This window comes from Seriola dumerili, unplaced genomic scaffold, assembly GCF_002260705.1.
Source record: "Seriola dumerili isolate Sdu_G_001 unplaced genomic scaffold, Sdu_1.0 BDQW01000052.1, whole genome shotgun sequence".
Taxonomy (NCBI): domain Eukaryota; kingdom Metazoa; phylum Chordata; class Actinopteri; order Carangiformes; family Carangidae; genus Seriola; species Seriola dumerili.
In genome coordinates, this window is record NW_019174307.1 from 1,610,943 (window position 1) to 1,634,202 (window position 23,260).

At 41.3% G+C, this 23,260-nt stretch overlaps 2 protein-coding genes across 5 annotated transcripts in view; both read left to right on the forward strand.

Moving 5' to 3' along the window:
• The first annotated feature begins 410 nt into the window (after positions 1–410).
• On the forward strand, positions 411–13,706 carry LOC111218457 (cytochrome P450 27C1). Its single transcript, XM_022740773.1, has 9 exons — positions 411–629; positions 1,197–1,378; positions 3,005–3,204; positions 3,440–3,637; positions 11,052–11,215; positions 11,403–11,569; positions 11,721–11,802; positions 12,724–12,924; positions 13,136–13,706. The coding sequence occupies exons 1-9, from the start codon at positions 411–413 to the stop codon at positions 13,265–13,267; spliced, it is 1,545 nt and encodes a 514-aa protein (XP_022596494.1). The 3' UTR covers positions 13,268–13,706.
• Positions 13,707–14,704: 998 nt separating this feature from the next.
• Positions 14,705–23,260, forward strand: part of LOC111218778 (tensin-1-like) — a 173,738-nt gene continuing 165,182 nt past the window's right edge. For all 4 annotated transcript variants that reach the window (XM_022741243.1, XM_022741245.1, XM_022741246.1 and 1 more), the window contains exon 1: positions 14,705–15,108. In XM_022741243.1, the coding sequence (XP_022596964.1) occupies positions 15,010–15,108 (99 nt within the window). In that variant the 5' untranslated portion in view covers positions 14,705–15,009. The remainder of the gene's footprint in view (positions 15,109–23,260) is intronic.

Here is a 23,260-nt window from a genome sequence, read left to right on the forward strand (position 1 = left end):
AAGAAGAAGTTTGTTAGTAATGTGCACTTATTTGGTCTCTCTGAAAGAAATTAATAGTGTAGTTCAATCTCGTCATGTTTTAGCATCATGCATCTCAAAGTCTACAATCTCGTGTTAGGACTTACAAGAAAATACAGTTTAAATGAAAGAACATTTTAGGTCTATATTATTTGAGTTCTGCAGTTTTCTGCTCGCTGTAGTTACCCAGCACACTAAATATGGCTTCTTCAGATATTTAATTTTGCATTACACATGTATGAGTTGAACGGCTTTTGGACCTGGCTGGTCCTGGTTGATCCTTGAGAGGTGGGCTGGAAGGGTTAAATGTTTTGTGAGACATGGCCCCGCCTTGCTCAGCTAGTCTCTTGACTGTAACGGGATCCCGGAGTATTTGCCATTCTCCCCTCAGCATGGCTGCGTGGCTGTCCTGGAGTAAAATACAAAGGAATGGAAGCTGGCGGCTGCCTTGCCTTATTGCTGTGGCCCGTGTCTACTCCAGGGGCGCTTCCTCTGCCACCGCCTTCCAGGACAAACCTCGTGGAGTGGAGGACCTGCCTCATGTCAGCCCCTTGGAGCTGATTTACAGAATGGTGTTTCAGGGTTTCTACAACCGTATTCATGAGTTACAGGTACGCCAGGCTTCAGTACACTGCTCTGCATGGTCTGTGGATGACACCGATGTACACGGGGATGGGTCCTGGTTATAACCTGCATCCAAAAATGATGCATATTTTGATGCATTCCAGAAATTCCTGACATAACATGACAGCTCTGGTTGTGTAGTTTGATAATATATTGCAGGTTTCATAAGGGTATGTTTTGATTCTGATGTTCTGAGTGCATTCTCCCCCAGTGACAATGCATAATTGAAAAATTCAGGCAGGTTGCATTACCATTGTTCCCATAGTAACCCCCACATCACTCTCACAGAGGAGAGGATTGTTAGCCCTTTTCTGCAGGAGCACTGTCTGTGAGGTAAACACATGCTCACATGCTCTGCTCTCTGGCTTTAAAAATGTGCAATGTATTTTCTAGTCAAACAACACAATGCATTCGGTTGATGGGACAGATATTCTGACTTTGTTGATATTAACAGAAATTTAAATTATTTTTATATTTCTTATTGCGTCATGCGTGATAGGATTGCTTAAACTTAAGTTTTTCTGTTAAGTCGTGTGTCTTGGGTTCACTTTCAGATCTACGAGAAGCAGCTGTATGGGCCCATATACAGAGACGGACTGAAGTCGGTGTCCGTGAACACTCCAAAGCTGCTGGAGGAAATCATGAGGAACGACGAGAAGTTCCCCAGCCGAGGAGACATGTCTGTGTGGAAAGATTATCGTGACATGAAAGGAGTCGGCTATGGGCCTTTCACTGAGTAAGACTGCCATATACTGTATGACTTGCACAGCAATACTCCCTTTCCTCACAAGCTCCGTCAAATGTGTAAACAGCAAAGTGCTGTCATGTGATTAGGATGGACTGACTGTAAAGTTTGTATTGAAAAGACTCAGGCTGGAAGGTTCAAAGGTCTAAATTCCCAGCAGTCTTAGCCTTGAGTTAAGTGAACAAATAATAATGAAATTAAGTAAATGATCTCCTTGAGGCCAACTCAGTGTTGTAGGGAAGGAAAGTCTGACTGATAAGTAGGCTCGGCTGTTGCTGACAAATATGTTAGCTAAAAAGGAACAAGAATTTGCAGTTTAGAAATCCCAAAGAATGAATTATTACTGAAGATAGGATCAGTTGAGTGACATTTCAACCTCAAAGTCTCAGATAAGACTTTGACTGGATGTTGGTGGAAATTTTTTTTAAAGTAAGATGCCGACAAAGTCTGCATCCCAGCTCCTCTACACTTCACTAATTAACTTGTTTTATCTTGTTTGTTTCACATGTACAGATTGAACAGTTAACACATATTGTGTTGATTAGTGAGCTTTAGAGGTGCTGGATTTCGTTGCTTTTGGACAGGGCTAGGCTAGCTGTTTCACTCTGCTTCAGGACTTAATGCTAATATAAGATGATAATAATCTAATCATCAAACGCTCAGCAAGAAAGTAAATAGGCATATTTCTTAAGATGTGATACTGTTTCTTTAAACAGTGGTGCAGTGCAGGGAGCTCTACAATATTCAACAATAATGTCAGTGGCTCTTCACTTGTGCCTGACAGATTATTAGTGCAGCACAGACAGCGTCCTGGATTTATCAATACACAGCACAATTATACTCCACAATTAAACTCCCTTGGGTATGTGCACCTGGATAGCTGTGGACAGGTAGTTGTTCTCAGGGTCAGACTGAAACAATAATTAAACCTGGGAATTTGAGTCCATCGCAGGCTACGCTAACGCAAACCATCTATCAAATTGGAGGGTACATGGACGTCCACATAAAAAAAGCCACACTTAAATCTTCTAACGATGAAATTTAAGTCACACGGAACCTAACACATTATTCCAAAATCTCCCATAGGTGTTGGGTTGAGATTTCGAGACTGTGAGGGCCATTATGTTGGTGAAGCCTTGTTGAAGCATTGAGGCTTTCAAGCCAACTGTGTTGAAAGTGTTCACTTCAGACATGTAGAAATATTACCATACACACCGTCTCCACATGTTCCTCCATAACTTAAACATTTCAAATTGTATCATATTTCCAACGCTGGAGACAACAAGAACACACAAAGCAAATCATCACTGATTTTCATGATTCTTAAAGCATTCAGTGAGCCCATGTTCCCTTGTTCCTTTAATATGTAACCCATCTGTATGTCATCCATGTGGACAGCAGGAAATGGGCTATAACTTTACATGACACAATATTCTTTAACACTGTTGATGACAATGTGGCACAGAGCTAATTTCTTTTTCCTGTGCATTGATGGCTACCAACAGCAACCACTTTTGACATTTGCATCGGAAACCATGGGTGAATACAGAAGGACCACCCGAATGGAAACCTAAACCATGACGAAACAAAAAACTGTGCCTCTGCTTCTGTTCCCAGGGAGGGGGACAAGTGGTACAACTTGAGGGTGATGCTGAACAAGCGTATGCTGCACCCGAAGGACTCTGAACAGTATGGTGAGGTTATCACTGACGTGGTTACAGACTTCACCAAGAGGATCCACTATCTATGCCAGTGCAGCCCAACAGGAGATCTGGTGACCAACATGGCCAACGAGCTCTATCTATTCTCATTGGAAGGTATATAGAAAATCTAAAAGACAGTTAAAGCTGCTTAATGCACAGAGAATATTAAAATCTTCTGCACTGGTTAAAATGAGGGTAAAGGGTAAAATGATTCAAATCAAATGAAACGTGACTTTTTTGTTATCTTGTATGGATGAATTAAATATTAAAGTTAATTTTTGCCAAGTTTTACACATATGTTCCTGATGATTTCTTTTTCTGAACCTAAATCTTAACCTTTGCCACTCAGGTATTGCCTCCATTCTGTTTGAGACAAGGGTTGGGTGTCTGGAGAAAGAAATTCCTGCAGGTACACATGACTTTATTAATGCCATATCTCAGATGTTCACGAACAGCATGGCTGTGTTCGTACTGCCTAAATGGAGCCGTAATCTACTACCGTACTGGGGACGCTACATCGCTGGCTGGGATGGCATCTTCAGCTTCTGTGAGTTGTGTTTAGTAGCAGATTTTTGCAATCTTTACATGCATGCATCTTTAGTTAATAGCTAACCCTAACTCATCAATGACCCACACAGTAAGGTGATCCTTGTACCAACTAGCTACCAGCTAGCTTCACAAGGCTAATTCGTCCTATAACAGATAACAAGCTGCTGATTTTAGCGAGCTAATGCTTAAATCTTATAGTGATGTGACTTTCTTAGTTATATATTTGTTGTATGTGTTTGGGTAAAGGTCATTAATTGAAGTTAATTTTTTAATGAACTGCTAAATTTAAGTTCTCCCTGCTGCAGAATGTGCTTTCTTGGCGGGAGCAGGTGGTGATGATGGTCATTTGATCATCGGAGTTTACAATACAAGAGGTTATAGTTTGCCATCTGAGTAGCGCTGTTTCTTCAGGGCAAATTAAACTCTACAGTGACTCGTATCAGAAAGTGACAAGACGGGGTTAGCTGGTTAGGAGTTCATTTTGTAACCCTTTAATTTACAGGGTGTTCATATAGTAATTATGTAGTAATGCGAAGAAATTACCAAGAAATAACAGTCAAGTAAATTCAGTATAATTTCAAATTGTAGTAGTATTACTACTGGGAGTTACTGTGAAATATTGGCCAGTTACAGAGTAAAATTGAAGCAGAATAAAGGGGTTGGTCTGTAATTATATGGGAACTAATTATAGTGAATAGTTTGGCAGGGTCTTCTCTGTATAGGCTACCATTAATATCTAAAACATTAATATCCCTTATTGCATTGTAAAGAAGCTGTTAGCAGGTAATACCAAGTCTCATATATTAGTTCAGTCACCATGTCAACATTGTTGTCGCCCAAAATAAACACAGCAGCCGAAAACTTTTACAGTGCAAAATAGCATTTTAGTCTGAGAATTTGTTTTTAATAAAGATCAGTTTTAAGTCCATCATCACCTTCCAAACAGCAGCCAAAAAAAGCCAGAGCCAAATATTTCTCTGAGATCATCAGCAAACCTTCTCACAGACCTAAAACTCTGTTCAGGGACAAAAGTTCCCCCGTATTGTTAGGGAGAAACTTATCAACGGTGGTCTTTCTATTGGTCCATTAACCATAAACAAGCGAACATGATTACACACGCCCAGGTGCTGGTCTCAGAACACCAAGCCACTTGTTACTGACCATCCAAGGTCTTCTGTTATCAATTGTGGCACCAGAAATATCAGCATAAACCACAGGAGGAGCTGCCTGAGTGTCTCCTCCTGTAAGATTTAATGCAGTAGATATGGCACTGTGACCTAGGGCCTCATATTGTCCTCTCACCCTGAGACATTCATTCTCATGGTGAACATATCGAAAATTCCTTTTCACGTATCTCCCATGATGTTGAAGCATCCTTGGACTTCTGTGAGAAGTTTCTTCGTCACTTCTTTGCTGATGATTCACAGCTGTACCTCACACTAAAAACTAGGGATTCAAGGACATTTAAGGCAGGATGGTAAATAATTTCCTTCAGCTAAACAGTATACAAAAGAGTGGGTCCACACACTGTTAAACTCCTAATAAATATTTTTATTCTCTTATTTAACAAAATAATGTTTCTCTGAGAGAGTTACAGGGGGGGACAGTCCTTTGTAGTCGTCCTTGTGTCCACAGTTTACAGCAGCAGCTCAGGTGGTAAAAAAGATGAACAATAAATAATATTAATAATAGTTATATTACATGAATAAACAGGTATGCCGCTAGTATACACATTTATATACATTACTGTCTCTACATTATATTATATTCTACGTAATTTTCAGAAGAAAAAGTCAGAAGCTCATACTCACGTTTTCTGTCCTCAGTAAACAGCAGCTCAAGTGTCAAGTGTGAGTGAGAGACAGAGAAAAAAATAATGGTCAGACAAACAAATTGTCCTTGAACTGCTAAATTAGTGACATTATATGAATATGAATAAACAGGCATGTAGTTAGTATACCTCATACTCACCTTTTTCATCCACAGTTTACAGCAGCAGCTCAGGTGGTAAAAAGGAAGAACAATAAATAATGGTTAGTGGGACAGACAAATAAAGTCTTAATGAATTATTACACAACAAGTGATATTATATGTATAAACAAGTGTAGCATACAGTGTGTAGCTCTGTTTTTATAGTAAAGACTATTCTAGATCAGTTTCTTCCAGTCAGAAGCTCGTACTCACTTTTTTCTGTCCTCAGTGAACAGCAGCAGCTCAGGAGGCAGAGGGGGAGCAAAATAAATCATGGTTAGTGAGACTAATTATCAAGTAGATAATAACAGTAACAATAAATATGCGTAATACAAGGATAAACAATAAACAGTCAGAAGCTGATACTCACCTTTTTTGCCCTCGGTCAGCTTGGATCGGATGTAGCTGATCCCAGCTGACATTGGGTCAAGGGTGGGGTTACACCCTGGACAGGTCGCCAGTGTATCACAGGGCTGACATATAGAGACAAACAACCATTTACACTCACATTCACACTTATGGGCAATTTAGAGACACCAAATAACATAAACGTGCATGTTTGGAGTGTGGGAGGAGGCCGGACAACTTTTTAGCAACATGAATGCATTTTCAGACCTCTGAAGGAACGCATTCAGGTGGCATCCTAATCAAGGTTAGGCAGACTTTACCCAGACTGCCTTTGGGGAGCTTTCCTGGTCATTATGTTCCCTGAGGTTTGCTCATATTGCATCGATGCAATCAATTAGCAAGCAAAGGTGGTGAGAAAGTAAAGTGCTTTGTCTTCTTGATTTGGGAGCTTTTTTTCCCCGCTCTTCTTCTCCATCCCTGTGCAGTGCAGCGCTCTTCACCTGGGGAGGACTGCAGAAAGCCATGTGCTCCCTCCATGACACACGGTGCTGCCAGTCAATCCTTTTCTTGTGCCATTGATTAGCTTCACTGGGAGGACATGACAGCTGGCACACTGCAGACCTGCCAGTAGGAGCCAGTAGGAGCAAGTAGTGCTGTGAAAAGGAATATCATTATTATTATCATTATCATTCATTTTAAATGCACAACCAAGAAAATGGTACTTCGCCCTGCAAGACGCGAAGGCCTGCCTCCAGAAAGAAAGAAAGGTTGATGCAGCCGCCGTACCAAAATGTGCAAAAGTACAAAAAAGCCCTTTGCAAGACGCTACCTGGGACATTTACAGCCCTGCCAAATGCAAAGGCCAGCCCTCAGGGTTTGAAAAGAGACAAAACATCAACCCTGCCAACATGAGGGAATGATAGACAGATGCCCCCCAATGCAAGACACTACCTGAGGTGTCAACAGCCCTGCCAGACGCAAGGGCAGGCCTGGTAATCATTTACTCTGCCTGATGCTCCTTGACAGCTGCGGTCAGTCAGCAATGAAGGCAAAAAGGTTGACTCAAGGATACTCTGCTGTTTCCAGAAGGTATGGAAGTCCTTTAGAGTCAGTCTGAGTCGCTGTCATCTGACAACCTCGGCCTCTTCGCTGCAGCCTCTTCCTGGTCGCTGTCTTCTCTGTCCCTTTTCGTGGAGGAGCTGAGACCAGAAGTCGAGGGAGAGGCCTCTTCCAAAGAGCTGTCGTCAAGGAAGGATGGTCCAATGGTCTCAGGTTCAAGACAAGGGATGACAATCCTGTCTTCTTCCCGACCAACGTTGACCTCAGCATGAGGAGCAGCATTCGGGAAAGGACGACGAACGAGCAAGAAAAGAGCGGGAGCATGAGGGAAAAAAGGAGTGGCATGTGGGAAAGGAGGAGGAATGTGCAACAAAGGAGCGGGAGCAGGAGGCAAAAGAGGAACAGCGTGCGGGAAAGGAGCGGGAGCATGAGGGAAAAAAGGAACGGCATGTGGGAAAGGAGGAGGAATGTGCAGCAAAGGAGCGGGAGCACAAGGCAAAAGAGGAACAGCGTGCGGGAAAGGAGCGGGAGCAGGAGGCAAAAGAGGAGCGGCATGAGGCAAAAGATGAGCGGCATGCGGGAAAGGAGCGGGAGCAGGAGGCAAAAGAGGAGAAGCGTGTGGGAAAGGAGGAGGAACACACAGAAAAGGAGCGGGAGCAGGAGGCAAAAGAGGAGAAGCGTGTGGGAAAGGAGGAGGAACACGCGGGAAAGGAGCGGGAGCAGGAGGCAAAAGAGGAGCGGCATGAGGCAAAAGATGAGCGGCATGCGGGAAAGGAGCGGGAGCAGGAGGCAAAAGAGGAGAAGCGTGTGGGAAAGGAGGAGGAACAGGATGCGGAACTGCTAAACTAGCACTAGGACCAGGTTGTTGCCCCTCCATCCTGGAGGGTGGTGATGGGAGCTGCTGGGGCGGAGGAGACGGAGATCTTCCATCCTGGTCAGCAGGAGGACTCGCAGCATCAGGGTGTTCGTTGTTGGAACGCCAAAAGCCGCCTGAGGGGAGAAAAGAATAAACATGTAACATTGTACATTTATTTAAAAAACAGAAGATGTAAATAATAATGTTTGGCGTAGATTGTGTTCACATCTACTCTAACTGCACCAGCCATCCTAAAATAAGAGCATGGCCACAGTCATGGTCCAAAATGATTCATCACTTAAAGGAGGAATGTGGTCATACAACTTCATCACCGGCGCCTCAGTTTATCTCAGATTATAAAACCATGTGTGTGCAAAACACTGTGGCTCCCTGAAACATTTAATTGTAAACACATTTTTAGCATCGCTTGACAATGAGCTCGCCACTCTGCTCGCGTTACCTTGAATCTGGTTTCAGAGTCCACCAACCAGAGCCAAAGCCTTTTAATAAGATCGCAACGTGAAAACTGGACATCCACAACGTGTTGGGTGCAGGCGGAGAGAGGAGAGACTATTGCTAATAGTCTGCTTCCCAGGTCATCAAATGATTTAAGGCACTTGAGAAAAGTTTCTCCTTTGCACCATAAAGACTTTAACACCATAAAGATTAATTTTCAAAACTTCTGTGCAGACTGCTTCTAACCCCTCACAGGAAGTTTCCATCTCTAATAAATAACTCTCATATAATTTTCAAAACTAAAGCCTAATTATTTTAGACATATTCCACATAGGCCAATCTACTAGTAAAGATATAAATGTTATATGAGTTAACTCTTAACACACAGCAGCAGAGAGGGTAAATGTTACATTGTACCATCTGTGCATAAAAATACAGAACATGCGCATAACGCACCTTGCGAGGTGGTTGAACTGTGAACTCATCTATTTATGATAAGTTGTATAAATTACTGAGATATCGGACTGATAATTACACTTAATGTCACTTTTTTTTAATGAAGGCATGTGATGAGGACAGCAGAAGTGCGTGCGTCATTACGCACAGCTGAATGACGGGCATTTTAATTAAATCATGCATCAACAACAACAGGGCTTCTCCACAATAACCTTTCTGAGCTATAGTGTGAAGCAGACTAGTCTCTCGATGCTGCTGTTACTGCTGATGAGCTGCATGTAGGAGGCTGATGCGGGCTGGACGCAGGGAGCAGGATGGACAGTGGGAGATGAGAGTGGTTTGTCATGTAGTTCATCAGGACAAACCGCTCTCATAATCTCCACCAAAGCGACAATACTAAATCGCAATTCAGTACAGTTCTTATGGAAATTATTAAATTGACATTTCCTCATGTCAAGTACAAGCTGTAAGAGTTGATCACTGGACTCTCATAGCCACTTTTATTCTATGACAAGACTGGTCTGTTGCCGCGTTTTTGGGAGTTAGTCTGAGAATAAGTTAAAAATGTGAAAAAGTCTATGAACATTTGAAGCTTAACTTCAATCCTAACAAGCAAACTGGGCTCTCCACACAAAGGGAACGCACCCTGGTCTGGTTCGGCCTGCACCTTCTGAGGTTCCGACGTAGGCTATGTTCCATCGTCTCCATGGTCACAAAAATATATATTTTTTGGCATTTTTCAAAAAAAGGCCCAGTCGCCATCTTTTTTACTAAATTTTCGACGCCAAATTTGGAGAATTTGGTGCAATCAAACGAAAATAACAATATTTTCAAGTCAATACACAATTGTTAACACACTCCACACCTGACCCGGGAAACTGAGCACGTTCTTACAGTCTAATAAAAGTTTTACAACAAGAAAACGTCGAGTATCACTCAAAACTATATTTTCCTAACAGACCGACTAACATTCTATTATTTTTTTATCTTTATATTCAACAACTTAAACTAATTTTGTGCTAATTTTATACTGAAACCACATTTTTGTGATTAATTAATGTATTTGTCATAAAATTAGAAGATGTCTTACCTGCAAAGGAGGTGATCCACCGTCGTGCCCGGGTCAGCAGGTGCTCCTCCATGGGGGGTCCATCCAAAGCCATGGTCTTCAGCAGCTGAAATTTACAGTAGTTTTCCGCAGGTGTCTCTTCAGTGTAGTTTTCCAGGTGTTTGTTGTCAGGTGTCAGGTTTATCCGGGAGGTTTTTTCCAGGGGATTCGCTGTTCAAGAGTTTAACTTTCCAACAGACAAGTTTTGCATCGGGTTAACACAGGTCAAGTCCAAGTGCAAATGAGAAGGTGGACAGGTCTGAAGCTCTTACGTCACCTCGGTCAAGCGTCACCGTTCTGTTGCCATGACTTTTACAGACGTGCGTGCGCTTGTGTAGGACGGAGTATTAGGGCCACTTTGAGGAAGGAAAATCTGAAAATACAAGAATTAAGTATTAATTTTGGGAATAAAATTGAAATATCATCATCAGGACATTGAAAAGATTGTGAACAAACTGAGTCTATTCTGTTTTTTGTTTTTTTTCCTCTCGAAAATTTTACATTTTTATTTCTTGTAATATTTTTCTCGAATCTTTTTTCTCGAAATATTATGACTTTTTTCAAATTCAAAGAAATATACCAAACCAAATATACCAACCTTTGATTTAAAGACCATTGATTACATAATAGAAAAAAAACTTTTAAAAAATAGCCAAATGAGTAAAATCTAAGTAACAGAGAATTGTAATCTGAAATTAAGTAATTACCAAGTAAAGCAGATCCAGTAGTCAACTGTTGTATTTCAATTGTGCTGTATCAAAATTAGTTTGATTGTTGAATGAAAAGTTATCTGCACTTTTTTCACAGTTGAAAGGTCAGACTGTTACAAATACATTAGGTTTATTTACTGAATGTACTTGACAGTGTGGAGGAAACTGGCTGCTGTGTTTACTTTGAGCAACAACAATGTTGACATGCAGTTAGAATATGAGACTTGGTATTACCTGCTAACAGCCTGTGCAATCCAGTAATAATATACCAACCCTCTTTATTCTGCTTCAATTGTACTCTGTAATTACCCAATAGTTTACAGTAACTCTTGGCAATTTCTTCACATTACCACATAATTACTACATAGTTAACAGCCTGTAAATTAAAAGGTTACCATTATGTTTTGTTCATATACTAAAATGAAACACATTTCTGCATTTATTCTAGCTAAAAACTTGATTGACAAGAAGATGGAGGCTATTCAGCAGTGTGTAGACAACAGCCAGGATGTGAAGGGTGAATACCTGACATACCTCCTCTCAAACACTGAGATGAGCCTCAAGGATGTGTACGGCAGCATCACTGAGCTTCTCTTAGCAGGAGTGGATACGGTAAATGTGATAGAAAAAGATCTGTTGTTTTCATGCTTATTTCTTAACTCAAGCCAACTCCTTATGCCATCAATTTACGAGTCTTATAAATGTAGCCCAAAGACACCCCACTCGCAGAACATAAATGCAAGGTACACGTCTCTCTCTGCCTGTTTACTTATTGGCATTTTCTTTGTTTTTTATCAAGACATCCAATACCCTCACTTGGACTTTGCACCTGCTGTCCAGTCACCCTCAAATCCAGGACAAACTTTACAAAGAAGGGTCCACATTCATCCCAGCAGATCGGATCCCCACCGCTGCTGAGATCACTCGGATGCCATATTTACGGGCTGTTGTCAAGGAAGCACTGAGGTGCGAGGTCATGATTTTGTGATAGGTTTCTGCAGCCACTTAGACTGATATAAAAACATGTACATACATGGTACTGGAAGGGAATTTAGATTTAAACCTCCAGTTATTTTTCTGTATCATTTTACACAAATTATTCATTCTTGTTTTGCAGGATGTACCCTGTGGTTCCCATGAATGCAAGGATCATGACAGAAAAGAATATTGTTATTGGTGGATATCAATTTCCAAAGAAAGTGAGTCTGTTTTTTTTTATTTTCTATTTTAAAAAAAGTTATTGCATATTTTGTAAATGGTAAATGGACTTCCACTCATATAGCGCTTTTCTAGTCTTACTGACCACTCAAAGTGCTTTACAGTACTTGTCACATTCACCCATTCACCCACACATTCATACATCACAGTCACACACTGATGGAACAGCCATCAGGGGCAAGGTGGGGTTCAGTATCTTGACCAAGGATACTTCAATATTTGACATTTTTAACTATTTTGTACCAATTTTGTACCAGTTATGTGTGTAGTTGTATTATAACTGCAAAAGAAGTCTACAAGTCTATAATGTCTAGCAGTAAAAGTTTAGTCTAGTAATAGTATCTATTTCTCTAAGAAATTACTTTACTAAATATAATACTATTAAAGGTCCTTAATAGTCTAAAGGCAGATGTCCATGTGTTGTTTGATTATAAAGCGGGTCTAGGTTCTATATTAATACTGTGAAAGTATCAAAGTGCTCAGTCAGAAGAGAAATGCACACAGCCTGTATTCACAAACTGAGCTGTAAAACCAGCCGTCAGGACTTCTGTAACTTTGTGATGTCACAAAAAAGCAGTCACTACTCTCAGCCATGCCCCAAGCCCGCCCACCTGGACCCAACATCCAACCTTGCAGGATTTGGTTTCTCTTAGTGTTTACTGAAATCTGCTTTGTTTTTATTTGATCACTCAGAAAACAGTCAGCCAATCAGAAGAGAGGCTCAGAGCCTCCTGTCTTCTGATTGGCTCACCGACCTGGTGTTACTAGCGCTAGATAAAACACCTGAAATGCGTAAAATAAAAGTAAGAACATTTTTATTCCTCACTTCAAATAAAGGGCTGTATATGCCTATATCTATAGATCCGAATTTAAGTATTTTATCTAAACTGTTGTTTCTCCAGACCTCTTTCGCGTTTTGTCACTATGCCATCAGTCATGATGAAGACACTTTCCCAGAGCCGTTCACATTTAAGCCGGAGAGATGGCTCCGTGACGGCCGTGAGAGGCCGAACCCATTTGGCTCCATCCCGTTCGGCTTTGGAGTGAGAGGCTGTGTCGGCCGCCGGATTGCTGAGCTTGAGATGTATATGGTTCTCTTTCAAGTAAGTGTCGAGTGGGAAAACCATCTACTGAATGCACAATATCTGATGTAAACATTGCTGCTACAAATCAACAGTGAAACTGTGAGGACTCCCACAAGTGAGTTAACAAGTTAGTCACATGAAAAAATTACTGTAGGACCCAACTGTGTTGCCATGTCAGGTCTTTAATAAAGTGACCTCAGTAACTCCATATTTCTTTTTTTTTTTTCAGCTAATCAGGCTGTTTGAAATCAAACCTGACCCCACAATGGGAAAGGTGAAATGCATCAGCCGTACTGTCCTGATTCCAGACCAACCAGTAAACCTTCGCTTTGTGGACAGAAGATGTGAAAACGCAGTTTAATTTGTGTTTGCAGATTGCTTTGAATACAAATGTTGCATATGAATGAAAGAACTGTTTATACCTATTTTTAAGAAATGTCTATCATACTATATGTAGAAATGAGACTGTAGTAGCAGGTCTCAAACTTTTACTATAATGAATGTGAATGTAAAAATGAAACTAATGTTTATGCTCATACATATTATATTTTTAAAAGGCTATATATATCATTGTTAAAAAAAAAAGGACAACACAAAGTTGCCCTTAATGTTTTGAGGCAACTGAGGAACCACTGACCGCAAAGATGACATAATAAATGCTCATTGTTCCCACAGACAAGACCCAGCAATGCTTTGCTGAATGTTGCGCTTTTCTAAGAATGAAATAAGGATTGGGTAATAATGTGGTTACATGAATTTGCTGGTAACTTTTAAAGAAAATAAAATGGTCTCTTGTTCAACAGGGTGGGTGAAGTGTTTGTCCCCTGACTTGAATTCAACAGAAAACCTTTGGAGTACTTTAAAGTGGAAGGTAGAACAGCAAAACCCCCTGCAGCAAAGACCAGCTCAAAAGAACCTTCTGTAATCTGCCTCATTCTTTTTCAGCTTTGGCTAAAAACCGATCAATTGTATTAAATGGACAGGATTTGTAATTACTTAACATTTTATTGATATTGACCAGGGGTGTACTCAGTGTTGTTACATACTGAGCATCTCAAGGGAGCATACTCTCCTCTGGATGTTTGGCTGATGGACACTGATGTGGTGAAGCAGGAAAACCACAGGTGTATCTAATAACTTTAATGATAGCTCTGCTCCACTCTGGTGTGCTCTGCCAATACTCGCTCTGTCACTGTAAAACAGGCTGCATCCATAATTAATGTTATTAGTTAGGCTTGGATTATATAAATGTATTTACATGCAATCGTTAACGGACTTCAAATATAGCACTTATATATTAAGCTCTATAAAATATATTGCTTATGAATAATACTTCATCAATCACCCAGCAGGGGGAGACATACTTGCATGACAAGAACAAAGCTCTTGACCTCATCAGACTCCACCGGCTTCCCTGCACTGTGCAGCAGCTGACCTCAGTCCAGTGGTTTGGTGAAGCAGCTGGGTCTGGAGGTCATGAACGAGCCGAGGCTACGTCTCATCTCTGTAGACTCTCCAGGCCTAATGAACGCACCAGCTCACGTGTCCTTTTCTTTTACAGTGTCTGGGATCAAATAATTAAAATAGAGCCAAGTGATGGATTTTATTCTGAAGGGTATTAAACAATCAGTGTTAGTTGTGAGTGACAGCCTGAACCACCAATCACAAAGCCATATGGCAACAGAAATGTAAAGGAGAGAGAGAGAGAGAGAGAGAGAGAGAGAGAGAGAGAGAGAGAGCGCTTTCACTCCAGCGTGTTGTTGGGTCTCTGCAGGAGAACTACCTGTTCGTCCTCCAGTCTCTCTGCAGTGGGAGGTCACTTCATTTCAGACTGGCTCTCAGTCAGCGCGTGGTGGCTGAAAACAACAGCGGGAATCTCCTGCATGCAAGCTTGTTTTTTTTGTTTGTTTGTTTGTTTGTTTGTTTTTCTCCTGATGCCCGCAGTGATGCCAGAGCTGCCGCGCAGATCGCATTGTGTATTGTGTTCGAGCGGAATAAAGCCACAATAATAACTCTTCAACCACAGAGCAGCGTCGTGAGAGGCAGGGACCGAGCGTTGAGGCGTTGAATGGGTCTGGACGTGTGCGCCCTGGCTTTGCTCGGATGGGATGCACGGTGAGCTTCATCTGCTGTGAAGAGGACTTTCTGCAAATGCCAGTTCACCAACATGAAGAGGAGAAGAAGAAAGAGACTCTGAGGAAGGTAAGAAGTTGACAAACACGACTTGGCTAAAGAGTTGTTGCAGACCGGGTGTTTGATCAGGTTGTTCTCACTGACTTGCACATTGCACGTGTCTGATTTATAAACTGACTATTTTTTTTTTTATCGGACTTCCTCGAGGATTCAGATAAGAATCTTCGACCTTTGCCTCCACCTGATGAACTAAACATAAACTGAGTGAATGAAGATAAACCACAGCCGAGACTATCAGCAGCAATAATAAGCGTGTTTTAGCCAGTTCACACAATAGACCAGAGTACAGGCAGCGGTCAGCACACAACCATTAATCCAGGTATATTGTGTGTCATACCTGCTCTGACATTAGGCATTCAAACACAGCTTCGGTGAGTGAATGGGGGTAACTCATTCACCATAATGACTGCCAGGGGCAACTCAGAAAAGTCCAAGTTCAGTCATGCTCGCACTCCGTGACAAAACACAGGGATTCTACCTGCAGTGATGTAATGGAAACGATTTCCTGTTCCTTCCTTCTGCCCACTTTGGTGAGTGTTTACATTTGTATATAATTTGAATTAAGTATATGATATAAGTTGTTACATGTGATACTGTTCTACAGCCCGAGGCTTTGCTCTCTGCCCTGTGGAATGTGGTCACTGACCTGTGACCTGCGCTGATTTTTTTCCCCCTGCTCTGTCTGACCCAGTAGCTCACTTCCCACTGCAGGCTAATCAGGGTTACATTTATTTCTTATGATGAAATAATACAGCTGCCTGTGTTTATGTAAATCCATACCCATCAGAGTTGAATTTACACTTTCTGATACAGTGAAAAGTGAGACATCTTTCCCATGGAAAAGTGGTCTCACTTTTGGACCCCCACTGTATATTTGAATGTGTAGCCTATATATATATATATATATATTTGAACAAGTCTTCTGAGCTCTGTATGTTGGAAAAATGTCAGCGCCTCAACTCTTACTAATTATGGCAGACACATCCTGCCTTAAAAATTGTGATGTGGTCTCAGTCTGTCCTGATGCCAAACTGTGGCTGTAAATAGCCTCCGGTATGTCAGCGTTTTTTGGTGACAATTATTTGGAGGTGATCATGAATAGTGTTGATATGGCGTTAGTTTTGTATGTGTAATAAACACATTTGTAAAGACTGGCACAGAGTTCATTTCATCAGACATGCAGTAGAATGAACATAATAGGATGCAAGTTTTCAGAAATGTTTGCTTCACTGTTGTAACTTCAAAGTTAATAAGGTCCCTTTTCATTTTGTGTAGAGCTGCTCAGTCAAACCACAGCCTTATGTTATCCCCGTCCGACATGCCTTTATGTGCGTTTCCAGTGCTTTTTGGTGTGGTCAGGGTTTCCCAACCTTGTTTGTGTTACATACTCCTGCAGCCCGATCACATGAGCTCCAGTGCTCCTTCATCAGCACCACCCGTCTCCATCCAAATGTTTTCATTTGAACTGATTTTCAAACTGCGAGATATTTAATACTGTTAATCACATAAAAATGTAGATATTGTGATCCTGAGCCTGTTGTTTAAGCTTATCTTTTGTTTTTCAGAAGTTTTGCATTTGTAGCCCCACCACTAGGTGTGGTTATCCATTTCAAGTAGCCACCTAGTTTGATTTCTTGTTCACTTGCGAACTAGTCTTCACACACTTGCAAACATTAAAGTTTTACAACTGACCTAGGCTGGCAACTGCAGAAGTGCCCCCTGGGGTATGAGCAGCCCTGATCTAGATCAGTGGTTCTCAAACTTTTTCACATCAAGGACCCCTAAACGGACACAAATTAGACCACGGACCCCCATTTGTCCCCATGGTCCCCCATCTGATAAGATTTTTGCTTTTAGATGTTTTATCACAGAAAGTGTTTGAAACTCATGAGAAAAATAGTCATACGTGTCATTGTGTTACTTATGGATGGAATTATAATGACAATAAATGATTCCTTTTTTCGCTGGGGACGCCCAGGGAGCCCGTCAAGGACTCCTGGGGATCCCTGGACCCGACTTTGAGGACCACTGATCCAGATGATGTCATGTGCTGTAGTACAGTCCTTTCAACACTGAAATCATACACGCATACAATATTATTGCCCAGCACTGCACAGACATACTTTACATTAACCAATATAATTCCTGTGCTGCTGGGAAGTAACACTGTAGAGACACTTCTAGCGCATCGTGGATGGCTTTTCCTGGACGTGCTGAGCTGTCCAGTGGCGAAGACAAACAGCTGGCACCGAGGCGTGTAGGTCTGTGGGCACATGGCGAGCTGTGGGAAATGAATGCCTTGACTCTGCCAGTAGAGCTGTGGTTGAAATAATGAAGTGGTGCTAAAGTGTTGAAAATAGTCACTCAAGCGAGGTAGCCAAGCGTCCGTCATGCTGAGTATAAACAATGAACATCCACTTACGATTTAAAGGAACGTTTCAGAAGCTGTTGCTGTTCTGTAAGACTGAGTTTGAGACTTCGTTTTGGCAGAATTTGAATCCCAAAATACATGTCAGCAATTTATCTTGAAGACACGATGTGTAGAATGCACATTGCATAATAATTGATTGCAATTTAGTGAGAAAGAAGCATTGTTAAAGTTTAATGCCAGAAGCTGGACTAAAAAGTTTACATTTTTGTGTTGAACATCTTGACTTTGGAGTTTCTTTTCTTCATGCTGATGTTTAGGTTGGAGGTGTGTGAAAGGTGTGTGTGTGCGTGTGTCTGTGTGTGAGAAATAGTTTCCTGTGGTAATTGCTCCTTGTGTATCTGTGATGCTTGTGGTTTTTGCCCCTGATGAAGACGACGGTTTTGGCTGCTCCTGTCAGCAGCGCTCAGGCAGAACTTTGAAGAGCGATAACAATCGAGCAGAAAGTAAAACCCTCATGTAAAACCAAAGTACAGAGCCTAGACTTTGAACCAGATGAGGGGGTCTTGAATAGACCTCAGGGAGAATGCACGCTGTGTGCTTTGCGTTGAGGGGTTGTTGTGTAATAGCAGCACACAGGCTGACAGACGGCTGAGAGGAGATCAGAACATGAACTGACTGCAAAGACACATTTTCAAGAACGGCGTGAAGGCATGACAAAGAGGCATTACGCTGTTGAACAGACACAGATCACAAACTGCCTCAGAGTCACACACAGATGGGTTTTATGTTCTTGTTTTAAATAACGTTTAAATTTCGTTTAAATAAGTAATCGTGTAAAAATCTTCTGTTTTGTTTCGTCTTTAAAGGTCCCATATTTTACACTTTTCCAGTGTTGTATTTGAAGTTTTGATCCATAAGAAGATATATTTGTATTTGTAGAAAAGAGGCTCAGAGTCTCAGAGCAGATTTCAGGTAAACACTCACAGACACCAAATCCTGCAAGGTTGGATAGTGGGTCCAGGTGGGTGGGGCTTGCGGCATGGCTGAGAGCGGTTTGTTATGACATCACAAAGTTACAGAAGAACTGGCAGCTGGTTTTAAGGCTCAGTTTCTGAATACAGGCTGTGTGCATTTCTCTGTGGACTGAGGCTTTGATACTTTCACAGTATTAATATAGAACCTAGACCTGCTTTATGATCACACAACACATGGACGTCTACCTTTAGACTATATGAGACCTTTAAAACTGCTTTTGTGCTTTTTTTTTTTAAAAATGACACTTTGTAATGTGAAAGGTTGTTAGTTCAGACATTCCCACTGAGAATCCACACCGACTTAGCATGTTAATTTCATGGATTTAATTCCTTCCCTCTGTATGATTGAACCCCTAAAGCTTGTGAAAGACACCCCATATAAAACCCTGGGCAGCCGCTCCCAAACATTAGCTCAGAAAAGCTGATTGTGTTCCCATTGTCGAGTGGTGAACTGCTAATGTAAAAAAAAGTGGCTGACAAAGAGAGGGAGAAACACAATCTAAAGATGTGATTTTCACCTTGTTTTATTCACCCAAATTTGACTTTTGCAGTCTAAACAGCAGTCATTCCAACTAAGCACATGTGAACTCTTGCTAAATTCTCTTGTCTTTTTAAATTCATGAAAAAGACTTATATAGGCGTCTACACCGCACTGCCTAATTTAGTCGCACTGGCCACTTGAGTTGTTCCATTGACTTTATATGTAATTGCACTACTTTAAAATCGGTCAGAACACACCCTAGAAGTTCAGATATTGGGACAGAGCCAGAGATAAATTAAGAGCGGGCTGGATCATGTGGAGGGAGGTGTGACTCCAATGCAATGTTCACATTGCTGTATCTGCTACCCCGATAAATGGGATATGGTTTGCTAACACGTTAGCCACATGAAGCTGATAAGCTGACGGTATATTGACTCTGTTCTTGTTACAGCAACAGAGGGGCAGTGTGTGTGGTATTTGAAGTTCTCTTCACTAGTGTTGAGACTAGCTTACTCTGTAAATGAAGCTTTTTAATTACATGTAAAAAAAAAAAAATACTAGAATCTAATTTTTATATTGGGTGCACAGTCTGCACATTTGCATATAAAATAAGAGTGCTTTATCAGCATGAAAGGTGACACATATCGGTATATACAGCATTAAATATAAACCATTTTTTACCACTAGAGGTCAGAATGACAGCAGTTAGCCTATCAGTTTTATATGATTTGTCCTGTAGCTAACAACTGCCATATTTCTTGCATATGTATCTAGCAAATACGAAGCAATATTTGGAGTCCCCTTTCTGGCCACCTGTTAAATCTAAGTCCAATATCCCATAATGTTCAGTCCTTGTTTGGTCTACCAACACTGTAGAAAAAATATATCTCTGTCTTTGGAATGCTAATTCTTTACTTGACTTTCTTTTATACAGTTTGTGTTCTTTGGCTCCCTGTTCTTTTCACACTGGGCAGGTAGTGTGCAGTTAACCTGTTTTACTTCCCACTCATGGTTCTACTGTATGCAGCATTGGTTTGGTTTTGGCGCTCCAGATGAAATGAAACTTTATAAGCTCAGAGTGGGATCAACAGCACAGGGATAATGACTGGAATGGAGAGCTTGACTTTTAGGGTGGGTTTTGGTCCAGTTCTGTCATATGTGTAGAGTGTACAACAAAATACACAAAAGGAAAACAACATTGTGCACATTGAAATCTTTTTGATGGCTGCCACAGCCAGTGTAGCTATAATAGCCAAGAGGATCTGACATCTCACTTCTGTAAAAAAAACAATTGGATTAATCACACTATTAAATATTGTAAAAAAAATTGGTATTTGGATGTGAAATTATACTGTTGCATTTCTTTTTCTTTGAACTTTTAGTGTATTTTTATTCACACATTCTTTTTTGTGCAAATGAGTCTGTGGGAACAGGCTTGGTTGTTAATGTTTTATAATCTTGACAACAATGTAAAATGTAATAAGTAAGTTTTTATAATAGGAAACAAGATTTTATTTTGTGCTTCTCATGTTAATAGTTGATCAAACATATGCTAACACTCTGATATTTAACAACTATATTAAAGCAATATTAAATCCAGTCAGGGACAGGTTTGTGTTTCCCAGGACCTCAGTAGGTTTCCAGTAAGGAGCAGACCAAACATCAGTAAAACAGCTGACTACGCCTCCTTAAGAAAATAATCCTCATTTCAGTTTGATGCCTGTCATGTCCAGCCCTCTATCTCCCCCGTTTCTGAATTCCCACCAACGTGTCAGACGGCAGGCGGGGGCTTTCCTGGGATTTGAAGATTTTTGATAAAGGTATGCGGTGAACTGAAAGTTACCTGCCACCCCATATTGCATTCCAGTGGATGTTTTAGCTGTGGGGAAACAGTGTGTCCTCTGTGCTGTGTCTCTGGGGAGGCCTATCATTTCACTCCTACCTGCCGGCGCTGACCCGCACATGGGCCGCAGAACAAGACCCTCTCTGTGTGTTCCCCTGTGGAAAGGTGCCCAGTGTGTGCTTGACCCGGGAGAGGGCTGTGATGCCTCAGCAAAGTTAACCCCTGTCATCTTACCTTTTAATACCAATGCACACAGGAATTTAACCTCTGGCGAACACTTCAGCATTTTATTTCAAAATAGGAAGCTTCTTATAGACCCGCTCTTCACATGACAGCCTGGGCAGAACATGTGGCATCGAGGTGACCTGACGATGATTTGTAGAGGATTCACATAATTATGGCAAAGGAGAGAGAATGAAGAGACCGGAAGAAAAATAAATATTTATTTTCTATGATCAGAGCTATTTCTTTACAACATCTTATCTCAACCACTCCTCCAACCTGGACAACCATGTCACCTAGCAACAAAACATAACTATGGGTCATAATAACCTGCCCCACGACGTTTATTGACTGGACGACAGTCTCTCTTATCATCCTGAGATGCATGTGGGAATTTGTGTTTATGAATATATTCAAAAAAGACGCAGCAGACTTAAAGGAACACAACCCTGCTAACAGAAACAGCTTTTATCATTAAATTAACAATGATATAGCAATAATTATACAAAGTTCTTTGAATCATTTGAGATAATCAAACATAATGATCTAAAAATCTCAACAAGTTGATGTGAAAATATCAAATGTCTTGAAAATATACAGCATTTAAAGTGACATATTAATTGCCTAGATTGCGTTATTTACTTAAATATTCAAAACTCTCTTTAGGAAGGGTGATGATTGTATTAAATTGTAACATTTTAGAAGAAATTCTTCAGCTTGTGCCAACAACCAGCTTGGAGTTGTCTAATAACTTGAGCCCTTTTATCCATTTTGGATGTCAACGCCTTTACTTTCAATGCCTCGTGGTCAAAGGATGCGTGAATCCGATGAGCGGATATTTCTTTTCCAAACAGCCTTTTTAAGACATTACTGATGCAGTGATGCGTATCGTCGCCCACAAAGCCTCTGGAACACGAAGATAATGGGACACAAAAGGCGTTCATTGAGCTTCTTAAAGTGTCTTTAATTCACTTGGCAATGCACAGTGGATAGGATGTCAGTCAGAATGATAGATTAAGGCACAGGGCAACTGTATTTTCTCTCCAGAGTCACGGTTGTGTGCCCCTTTTCTTGGAATGTAAAGCGGAGGCCTAACTTCCACCTCCGCCTCAGACCTTGTGGCATCGGCGCAACATAATACACTCCGTTTAGCCCTATACCATCCAGCCTCTGTGGCTTTGTGCACCCGTGAATGTGGCCTCTATGCTGCAGTTTTGTTGATATTTCTCTACGTGTGGGGGGGGGAGATTTTCTTGTCTTCTCCCTAATACTTGGCAAGGCAATGTTGCGTTCGCTCTTGGCAACGTCGAAATCCCACAAAGTCTCACTCTGGGGGCTTTTGTAGCCTTTCACAACACTTCCGAGTGATGGACAGGGAGCTTGGCTCTCCTAGGTCGCATCCCTTTTGCCTCAAAATGTGCCTTTTGTTGATATTTGTGACTCCTCTATTTCCCCGCTGTCTTTTTCACCGAGGTCGGATGCCACAGGGCTGCAAGGGTAATTACTGTGACAGTGGAGCAGGAGTTAGGCTGGGCTACCCAGGTCGCCCAATCATGTTTTCATCATCAGGAGAATGTTTTTCTTTAGGGACCTAATAAATCCCCCCCTTTGACATGCTGCATTTACTCTGAATACTCATCGGAAGAAAGAGCCGCGATTTTTTTTTCTCTCTCTATTTTTCACCAATGCTTGTAACAAGCTGAGGCAGATCATTGTTGCTAGTTCGCTCTCACTGCTTTTTAAAGGGATAGGTTTGCACACTTAGACATTCCTCTGTGGAGGAATTTCATAGGTATTTGCACTGGAATGTGGTTTCTCAGTGGACTGGGAGGGTAAACGTAATGGGCATTATGAAATGTAGCCATAAAGTGTTGTCACAGGCAAAGCTGTGCGGACAGTAAAGGCTTCACTGCATTGTATAGGACTAATCTGTGGCAAGTGACAAACAATGGAGAGAATATTAAATGTTATACACTGGAAACACATTAATGTACTTTTTCTTATTATACTATACAGACTGTTTTTTGGATAGACCTGCGGAGTCCTAAACACAACACACATGAATAACAGTTGATTGTTCTGGAGGGAAAGTTTGTCATGCCATTATTATTAGAACAACAGGAGTAGAAACTCAATAGCCCTCCATAAAAAACCGGCACATGTTTCACGTTCCCGTCCTGATCCCTGTTAATGAGAGCGGGTGTGTCCAG

What these genes read in the sequence shown, in the direction of transcription:
- LOC111218457 (XM_022740773.1), top strand. Translation starts at nt 411, where the DNA reads ATGGCTGCGTGGCTGTCCTGGAGTAAAATACAAAGGAATGGAAGCTGG. An exon ending in TCTTAGCAGGAGTGGATACG is followed by an intron (nt 11,216 to 11,402) that starts GTAAATGTGATA and finishes TTTTTTATCAAG; the next exon opens with ACATCCAATACCCTCACTTG. An exon ending in GTTGTCAAGGAAGCACTGAG is followed by an intron (nt 11,570 to 11,720) that starts GTGCGAGGTCAT and finishes CTTGTTTTGCAG; the next exon opens with GATGTACCCTGTGGTTCCCA.